Source organism: Charadrius vociferus, unplaced genomic scaffold (assembly GCF_000708025.1).
Source record: "Charadrius vociferus isolate BGI_N301 unplaced genomic scaffold, ASM70802v2 scaffold92, whole genome shotgun sequence".
Taxonomy (NCBI): Eukaryota; Metazoa; Chordata; class Aves; order Charadriiformes; family Charadriidae; genus Charadrius; species Charadrius vociferus.
The window spans coordinates 4,390,709-4,401,420 of record NW_009647874.1 but is presented as its reverse complement, the minus strand read 5'-3'; the positions used below and the strand labels follow the sequence as shown (position 1 = coordinate 4,401,420).

Below are 10,712 nucleotides of genomic sequence, written 5' to 3'. Positions count from 1 at the left end.
AAAAAAAAAAAAAAAAAAAAAAGAACCACCATAAAAAAACTTGGCCTGTGTTCAGGCTCAAGAGTCTGTGAAACAGACTTTTTCCATACTATGACCTCAGTCTTAGGATTTTTCTTTTGCAAAATGTTAGTTATTTTTCTTGGCAGGTGGCCAGAACCCTGTATCTCTTTCTCCCCCTCTCGCCCTCCTCCTCTCCCTACCCTCCAGGCGCACCCCCCCCCCCACACCCCCCACCCCCCTCCTGTCTTTTCCATCACCCAGAGATTCAGCCCTGGGACGAGGTAACCCCCCCGCCCTTTGGCTGATGGGATGTGGTGATGGTATGGGGAAAAAAAAATCAGGTTATGAGAGCCTGGAAGTACCGAACGCTCCTGATCGCCTTTCTCATTGTTTGGACCCGTTCTATTCTGCTTCCCTGCCTAAAACCCCTCGGCGAAGCCAGCCACCCCTCGCACCCAGCAGTGGTGGTGCCCCCACCGAGCATCAGCCCCGGAGGGTTTCAAGTTGCAGCGGTTTTCGCCCTGGGTAGAGGACTTCCAAAACGTGTTACCCCAGCAACCAGGAATTTTAGCCCAGCAAAAACACCACCACCACGCACATCGCGACTCCAACGCATGAGACGCTGAGCTTCCATTTATCACTTTCTTCAGAGAAAAAATACGGAGCGGGGTCGATAGTGCCTGCCCTCCTGGCGGCATCTCCGATGAAATAGTCTTCTTCCCAGGTATGCGCATCTCCTGATTTTCCTGGCAACCCCTCTTTAACCACCGTATTCAGAGCTAATATATAATACATTCAAAGTTCTCAATTAGTCCCTTACAAATGACAAAGTCCAAGGAAAACAGTGCCTAAGAGAAAAATAATACGCTTTTGGTGCAATACAGGAAAACATTTCCTCCAGCATGACAATATTTTAGCCAGTAAAATTGGTCAATTTTATTCTAAGTGAGGTTAAATGTTACAGAAGCATTTTTTTACTCGGTATAAAATTAGAAATAATGCCCAGCACTACAGTAAGTTTTCCAGCGGGACAAAAGCTGCTGTTTCGAAGCGAAGGCGTCTCTTGCATTAAACCACTTTCCCCTTCAGCTTTGAGCCAAGGGTGGCATCAAAATGAGGGCAGCTTCCCGTGGCTAATTATTTTTCTCTCTGGTATGCAGAGTACAGGTAGACAGTAAAGGTGAAGGTGCCAAACAAGAGGGCCCAGATCAAGGGGACTTTATAAATAAAACTCTGCGCTGAGCCCTGCAGCGATAAGGGCGGTTATCTCAAGCTATTGGCTATATCTGGTAAAAGAGAGGGCTAGCATTTAAAAATAGGACAGGGAAGGCCCTGTGTCACCCCATGTAAATCAATCACAAAACTTCCCCGGACCTCAGTGGTGCTTTTATGTAGCATTCGTCTATCCCCGTTCCTGTTGGCACCTGAGATTAAGCTTTTTTTTTTTTTTTTTTTTGTCTGACTCAAATTCAACAGAAGCTAAATTTTGAACCAAGAAACCCACAGCTGCAAATAAGGTCAGATTGGTCTTCCAAGTGTTTTCTTTCTAAACCAAACAAATAAGCCCCACCTCACCCGCCTTCATGGACATCATGTTTTTAAGATACTTTTATGTGAGTCTACATGGTTTTAAAAGATTTTTAACTTGCATCATCTTTGACTGCTATGCGGCTATAATTTTTACATTACCAATAATACCAATCCATTCTTCCTCCTTAACTTCACTAAACCTCAGAGAGATTCAGTCAAGACCTGTGTGAGCAAGTATCTTCCAAGAAAATGTCTTTACAGCATTTGAAGAAAATAGATTTGTTGGTATCAACTTACAATAGGTTTTTTTTGGTGAGCTATCAGCAGCGTTGTACACCACAAATAAAAAAAAATCTGTGCTCAGAAAAGGTTAGGAATTGGCAGAAAATGTTCACATCAGCATTGTGACGATACCACAGTGGCATTGATACATCCCACAGGTGAAATCACTTTGTTTCTTGGAGCGGGAGGTTATGGTGGAATTGTATTTTTTAACGGTCTATATATTTAATACACAGAGAAACACTCTGTATGTGGGTTGAGGGTAATTCTTCAGGGGGAAGGGCAGAAAAAAGAACTTTTTCACAGGAATTTGAGAGCTGGGGAGTGTGTTTTAAAATTTTAGCTGCTCTTGTTGGACTGGCTGAGCAGAGTGACAGTCTGGCAGTGTTAAGGGTTGGCTCTGCGAGCTGAGGCTCAAGTAAACAGGTGGAATAGTGTAATGAAACCAGCCTTCTTCTTCTGCCAGCAACTTGGTTCATGGATAAACACCAGACTTTCACTTCTACAGTTTTCAAGACCTCCATCGCTCTGAAAAACACTGCCTTCATTCATCATAGTAAGAGGTTTTTTTCTTTTTTTTCTTTTTTTTTTTTTCAGCGTGGATTGCAAGACTTCTCTCAGAAACATCACAGATGTACATTAAAAGCTATTGATGCACTGGTGTTTTCAGAAACAATACATCTTAAAAATTAACTTAAAGGATGTAATTTCATATTGTCTATGATCCCTTGGAAGTTGTATTTCTGGGCAGAGGAGGTTCATCTGTGGCTCATGACCGGGTTGATATGTTTATGATGGCCCTCAATAGAGTCCATGGAGTTACTAAAAGAGATGTCACCAAATCATTGGCCAATGTTTCTGCTGCAGATGTCCTTGCCTTCTAAAATGCCCACAACTTGAGCTGTGGAAGACTGGGAAGTTGACCTGGCACCTTAATCTGAAAGCTAAAAGTGGATTATACCCCAATAAAAGTTTGGGCAGCTGTTTTCTTGGAACTGACTTCCACAGTTGCATGGATTTCACCCTTTCCATTGTCCTCCAGACCCATCTGTTAGCTATTTTCTGGTTCAACTGACTTGACCCATCATGGTCCTTTTGGCAAACAAACAGAAGCATATCAAAGATGTACTGCTGGAGGGTTTTTTTCCTCTGCAGCTTGCATGCTTAGCCCCTTCCCTATTTGCCATCCCTCCCTCCGGTTCAGTGAGAGAAAAGCCAAATCCTTCTCATTTAAATTGGGTGACCCCTGTTCCAAGATTGGAACTCTGGGGGGGAGGATGGAGATGTGGTGATGGGGCCGGGGCTGCCCGTGCTCACCAGGTCTGCGGGCACTTGGGAGAGGCAGCAACTCCCGCTCTCCCCTTCTCCCTACACCTGGCACTCCTCAGGACATTTACCACTTACTACCCAAGTCTGCCTTTAAAAACGTAAAGTATCACTCATTTCCTTTACTGTTCTGGGTGAGTAATCCTTAGCCATTTTTACAGAACATTACATTTTTCAACACTTTATACAAATATTAATGAGATAGTCTTCACGGCAGTCTAATTATTATTTTAGATGGGGGAAAGCCAAGGCTAACTTTAAATAACTTGCACCAGGCCTTTCGGAGAAGTGAGGTGGGATTAAGGCTGCTCGTCCAACTCTGGTGCTCCGGTTGCAGTTGTTGCCTGAGAGACTTAAGGTTAAGACCACACGTCAGCCAGATGTGAGAGGCCAAGCTCCCTGGGGGCTAAGAGTGGGATGGTGCATTGGCAGCACTCGCTCAAGCTGATCTCCTGTATTTGGGAATGGTTCTCTCTGTTCTCTGGAGGCACCTTGTAACCCCTCTGCCTCGGTCTTCCCATCTGCAGAAGGGGAAACCAGCAGGAGGTTTTGGCTGTTGAATAACTATCTGTGAGTCACTCTGAAGATACAAGGGGCAACACAGAACAGAGGAAGAAACAGCAAGAAGCCAACAGGCAATGCTCGTGCCAATACAGACGTAGGTTGCATCAAGCAAGAACAAGTGACATTGCTCCAAGTACCCGTTTCCTTTTTCCTTCCTCAAGGAGAATCAGGGTGATGAGAACGATTAGTGGCTGCTGGATGGGCAAGAGACTGTAGCACTAATCTCCGCAAATGGGCAGCTTGGAAGCTGCTGAATTTAGTACTGCTAATGAAGATCCCCCTGAGCAAACTATTCTCCAAGTGATGCTGTGGACCGGTGCAGGGAAGGAACAGAGCCAACATCTATTTCTGCCTGGCAAAAGCAAACAAGCAAACACACACACACCGAGATCACTGTGATTTTCAGAGAGTATTAGCAAAGGACAAAACTTGCATAACTGCCATAAATTATAAAAGCCTCCCTCAATCTTGGTTAATTCTCTTGTAAAAAGGGAGGGAAAAATCTGGAGCAGCTCAGCATGAAAACAATTGTGGGAGGGATAATAAAGAGACAGCGCCGAGGTATCTAGTTGCTAGCCCTGATATCATTAAGTAAGTGCACTAGAAATGTCGAGGTAAATGCATCGCAGTGAATCACAGTCAGGCATGATTAACCTTGGGTAGTCTGAACTGGAAATCATTTACAAACACAAAGGTACTGAAGAACATCACAACAGACAGCACATCGAAAGTCATCCTAAGAGCGGGAGTCTTGCCGAGTGCTTTGTGTATTTGTGCCATTTTTGAATTATTGTCATATTTTGCACGTGGGAGGATGGAAGACCTCAGACCCTTGGCTTGGGGAGGAGTTTATCTGGCACTGCAAGGTCCTCTGAAACACGTGCACTGGTTGGAATCACTTCTCCTTGCACAGAAGTTTTATAAAATTGAAAGTTTTAAGTGCAACGTTCCAAGGTTTACTGAAAAGATACAGTTTTTGCCAAAGAAAGACTAAAATTCTGTATCTGGAAATATGAAAGATCAAAAGAGCACTCTCTCCATTCCTCCCCAACTCTTTAACACAGCCCTTCAAACTGTAACTAGTAAAACTGGGGAAGAAAGGATTTTAATAAAGATTAGGTGTGTTTAACAAAATCCGTGAAAGTTTTCTGACCATTGAAAATTGAACTTTCCATCAGAAATCCAAAAGAACAAAACATTGCTGGATATTTCTGAACAGTCCTAAAAGTTTAGAAATGTGCAGCGAAGCTGTAACCAGATGACCCATAGACAGCTATGCATATTAAGACTACAACAACAAAAAACCACTTCAAATCCAGAATTCTTGTGGCTTTAAAATCATTCAATCACAAGGAACATGAATCAACTGGGGAGGGCTCCAGACAGCTTAACACCTTTGTAGTGCTTGCACCTTTTATTGCAATTCTTCAGTGCCAGTTCAGGTGATTATTGTGCACGCCGAGGCGGTGAAGGCCGTAGGAATATTGTGCAAAAGGATACAGCTCTGCTCAAACTTCCTCCCCGCTTTTGCATCATTCACATTCTCCTACATCCATCTCAGTTATCTCTAGCATTGTAATAACTGCCCTTATTTATCTGCCTCATTAAGATGTCGCAACAATTAACGTGTGTCATCTAATGCATACCAGTTTCTTAATGTTTAGTATTATTATCAGTGGAGAACTATGTCACACCGAGTCTATCTAGAGAGTTAATGCATACAGGAAAAAACCCACCCTATTCATAATGCTATTCAGAATGATACACTTCCTCTACCCAAACCCCTCTGAACAGACCACCACGCATCCTGCGCTCTAGATATCTACACTCTTGGAGGTTATGGGTAGCACCTTTGGCCTCAGGGCTCCAGATCACAACGCAACACCTATTTTTGAGGCTGTGGAGCCCAGTGGACAAGGCAGGAGGAATGTCTTGAAGGGAGACCTCATGTAAATGCTCGGTTCACGAGCGCCTCACTGCCTGATTCAGGAGGGTAATCAACCTGTCCTTTGAAGCTGCATAAATAATGTTTGGATGGAGGTAGTAAATCTGCACCAAGGATGAATTAACTGCCATTGAATCATATAAGCTTGGCTTGAGTGTGTGGCTTGTAACATGCCTGAGGAAAATAAAAAAGACATTTGCAAGAAAGAAACATTAATTTGCTCTTCCCCGTCTTTTCTGTTATTTCTATCTAGGCCAACATGACTTGCTTTGTGGGGTTTTTTGTTGCTATTTGTTCCATTTTCACAAGGAAACACTGATTCACAGTGAAAAGAATCCACAGTTTCTCCTGGTCAGGCCCTCCTTCGACACTCTCAAGGGAGCAACACCTGGCAAGAGGGTGAAGGCTTTTTTACTCATGGGGACCCCTGGCAGCATCCGTGACCCCTCGCAACACCTCTCCCCCTTGCATGCCCCGGCTGGCTCCCAGCTGCAGGCCTGGGCACTGCCAGGGCCAGCTGTGCAACGGCATGGTCTTCTCCATGTACGCAGGGGAAGAGCACGTCCATTACTGCAGATAGAGCCAGGCACGTGCACTCACGCATCCACGTGTACACACGCCCTACAGGTCCTTCTGGTGGTGCACCTTGTGCACAGGTGCAAGCCACTGCATCCCCAAAAGGACAGAGAAAGTGTGTAGTCACGACTGCCTGCGAACCAGGGATAAAAGTCGGTCCTAGAAGAAGGTGGAAAAGAGAAGAAACCTGGGGAACGCCAACAGAAAGTAGCCGAAAGAGAACTGGGACATCAGCGTGCACCTACACATCAACATGAGTTAATTTACTTCACTGTAGCACTCGGTATTTCATCCCCCTATTCAATATCACATAAATTTTAGTTTACTAACAGCTTTTGCTTGTATTGCTCTCCCTTCTTTCTCATTTCCAGTGTTTGACCTCTGTTTTTCTCTTCCACTGCTCTCAGTTTTGTATCTGTTTCTGAAAATTTGGCATTTACAGCTCCTTCTCCTCCTTCTTAGCTGTACCCCTCTCATTTTCTCCCTCCTCCTTTGGCACAGCACTTGCTGGTTCCCTTCCTCTCATCTCCTCCTTTCTCTCCTGCCTCCTTTTCCACACAAACAATTTCTCTAACTAGAAGGGTCTCTGCTTCTCCAACGCAGTCATTTATCAGTAGGAACCAGTCATTTCTCATTCTAAAAATTGCTATGGGAACCAATATCTGCCGTGGGGTAGCCTTAGCATAGAGTAACACTTTAAAGATAAGCATTATAAATATACTATATCTAGTAGAGAGCACAGTTTCAGAAGGTTGTACTAAGATCTCTTATTAGGCAAGGAAGTTTTCACACCTAAAGAGATTCTGAAGCCTGCTGTATCTAATACAGCACACTGTATGACACAGTATGTAGTCTCAAACCAAAACCAGAAAAATATTGGGGTGTATCTCTGAACCCAGAATATGGGTTCAGAGATATTCTGGTCATATTCTGGGTTCAGAGATACCCCTATTGCGGGTTCAGGGATCTTACGGGATTTTAATCCGACGAAGGATAATAAAGAAAAGAACGTTCCTCATGAATAAAATACCATTGAACTAGAAAAACCACTTTGGAGGACAGCTTATGTTTTACATATTGCTAAATATCAGCAAAAATAAATGTGTTCATTTCTCCAAAATACCTCCAGATGGCATTAAAACCCTTCTTCTTTTGGTCTTTATTGCAATATAATTTTTAAAAATGATAATTATTGGAATCATTCTATTAACCATTCCCAGCAATCATACTATCAGAAGGCATAAGGCTGTTAATGCTTAATTCATTTAATAAGTTTGGCTAAATATGCTCACATACTGTAATTACATTCCACAACACAATCTGCAGGACAAGCTATTTCTTACACCATGTCAAATCTTTTTCTAGATTCATTTCCAGAAGATTTTTAATGTGTATTTGCAGCAGAAATCAAAACATCCCACAATAAATCACTGTTATTTTACCTCCTTCTGTGACTACTTTTGGCCATGTAACAAATGGTGACACCCTGCAAGATTTACACGATAGAATGCTCTGAATTTAAATAACAGGAATCAGAAAACATAAATTATGGGCACGATGCACTCTAAAATTCACATGACTGACTGCTACAAGAACTTCCCTCCCTCAAATGGGATTAAAAAGGTGAATGGTTTTGCAGAAATTCATAATTCTCCTGCCTGGTAGTTATTAAAGGAATTCACTTATCTAGCTCCGTTTGGGAGACTGATGTTATTTATTTTTTTTTTTTAACTTGCAGCCCATCTGTTTCATAGACTGGTTTATGTTGGCAAAACAATTCAGTCCTTTGTATACTAGAGTTAAAAATGGTAAAAGCTTCTATTGTTGCACTAGAGTGAAGGTGAACACTGATATATTACAAGTGCCTGTTCCTATCTATTTCTCGACTTCTTTTGTTAATTCAAAAACATCAACAAAATCGTGAGAGACCAGAGATAGCTGTAATTGGATTTCAAGTAATTCAGAGGTGAAGCTGCAGACTGCAGTCTTTTAAAATTACATCAGTACATCAAAGGCATATGTGACATGATGTTTTTTAGCAAGTGTGACAAACTCCGGCAGCATTAAGGTAATGTTGAAGTCAGGTTGTAAAGGCCAACTTCGCACACCCACAAAAATCACCTCATATCTATTCAGTGTGATATGGAGCCATTTCACTTGCAAAGATCTCTGACTTAGCAGCATGCAGAAGTTCTAGGAATAATTAATGTTTAGTCATTATCTAAAAAGCAGTTTTAAGAAAAGAATCAGTGAAAGAGCTTTATCTTAACGAAAACAAACAAATTCTATTTTGCCCAACAAATCTGATAAAAACACAGCTGCCTTCTCCAATCTTAAATGCAAAAGTGACTTACGATGTATGGGTTGCGCTTTTCTCTGGACTCTTTGGCTCAACATCACTTTTCCCTTTAAAAGAGAAGAAGAAAACGACATCAGAAATGGGTCAATGCGGAAACTGCTCAGATGTGACACGACAGCCCTTTACTCATTGCTAACACTGGCCACTCTTGCCACAGGTGCAGACCGCTGTCGAGGCAGTCACAGGGCTGCGGGGATGCTGCTGGAGCATTTGCAAGTGGGGAGTCAACCCTGACTTGACTTTTCTTGTCGCTGCCACATGTATTCTGGGAATGTCAGGCAAGGAAACTCCACGAGAGAGGCTGCTTGAAGGACACAAGCTTTACCAGGGACAGCAGACCTTGGAGCAATAGAAAGGATTTCCCTAGGGTCCTACAGCTCTGCTATTGGGAGTGTATCCCATCCAACACGCATGTGCTCCAAAACTGTGCTCAGGAAAAGTAATTATTTCATACAAAGCAAAACAGCATCAGCAGGAGTTAGTAAAGCAAAGATTAGGACACAGTTCTGCCAACAGATGCTTTTTGGTTCACATTCATTTTGACAGATTAAGGATCTGATCTTCAGCTCCCGTAAGTGGGGCTGGGGAAGCCCTCTTTGTATATTTTGGCTTAGGCGCTCAACCCCAGGAGAAGTCAGGTACCTAAATGCTTAAGAAGTATCAGAGGCCCAAGGGATGCCTCTTCACATCTCCTTATGACTCACATGGGTCCTGGCATAGCACGTTGGCTTGTGATGATCTCCCTCCTGGGTCCAAAATCATGTATCTGCCCAACGTGACTTAGTTATGTAGCAGACACTGGGGAAGCAGTCTACTAGCTGATGGGGTGGTACTGCTTCTGCTAAGTCAGGCCAAGTCCTTCCCCCTCCTTTCTCCCGCCCCCAAAAGTAAGGCTGATGTTTGTTGTAATTACTGCTCTCTGAGTAACCTGAGAGTGCCGCACTTCAGTGTAAGATTTTTGTTCAGCTCTACCATGGATGTACAACGTATGTCACTCCTCTTGAATCACCTTGAACTTGAATTCTGGACCTAGTGACTGTTCAGCTGCTGTTCCTCTTGTGTGTTGCTGGATGCTAATAGCTGTCTACACATGAGTTTACGCTGCCTATCAGACACGGAAGCACAGAGGTTGAGTGTGACTGGTTTACTGATGGCTGTGTTTTTCTCCATTACATTTTAATGAGCTTCATTAAAGCAAAATCCACCTGTGCCTTCTGAAAAAAAACATGAGAAGTGCTTGTTTTGGTCAGGCTGTTTCGGTATTGTCTGATGTTCTGCTCATTGACTTCAGTTGAGTGGGTTTTGAATCAGCCCCCAACCTCTTCCATGCACATGAGGAGTACATATCATCCATTGGCTGCTGACAAAGTCCTCAACTTCAGTTTTCATACAGTGTTGGGGTGCCAGCAATGACTGTAAGGGGCGCCTCTGGAAAACTTGCTGTTGCCTTCTGAAAATGCAGCGTTTTGCTACCAAGGTCCTTCCACTGCAGTACAGAAGCAAGCTGAAGGACTATAGACAGCGACCTTCTGGAAGCGGGTGTCTTGTAGAGGAGGTTCTGGGTATTTCGAACACCTTGCCGTGGTGGTTTTAGACCTCATCCTTCCCTCTGGAAGGGTTTGTGTCTACCCAACTCAGGTGCCTAAACTTTAGCGAACAGGATGGGGAAACTCTGGATGACTTCAAAACCACCAATGCCTATCTTTGGACCTCTAGGGAAGCTAAGCACCTACTGTAGGAGGACAGCTAAAGGCACCTAAAATTTAGGCATGAACGGGGCATCCACGCAGGATGGAATACATCCACTCCATAATCTCTAGGTCATTTTTCACTTTTGGCAGAGACTTCATAAAGTATATCCAGATGATGAACTTGTGGGCTAGAAAGCAGTTGCTACAGTATATGTTTGTCAGCCTTAGGGTGCCTGGAGTCCTGGAGCTCATCTGCATTATGATAATTTGGAACAAGAAACCAATAGTAACAGTTGGCATACATTCAAAGATTTTCTATTTGTAACTTAGGCTTTTTATAAGTGATGAATTATTACCATGAACACTGGTTTGTTTGAGTGAGTGTGAGAGAGAATATGGATTCCTGAGTGCTTTGCCAGCAGAGTTCACATCAGTTCTA

General features: G+C 43.2%; 1 protein-coding gene across 1 annotated transcript in view; it reads right to left on the bottom strand.

Moving 5' to 3' along the window:
* Nucleotides 1–10,712, bottom strand: part of AFF3 (AF4/FMR2 family, member 3) — a 295,404-nt gene that overhangs the window by 117,400 nt on the left and 167,292 nt on the right. Inside the window, exon 8 of the mRNA XM_009883126.1 lies at nt 8,578–8,629. Coding sequence (XP_009881428.1) covers nt 8,578–8,629 — 52 coding nt within the window. The remainder of the gene's footprint in view (nt 1–8,577; nt 8,630–10,712) is intronic.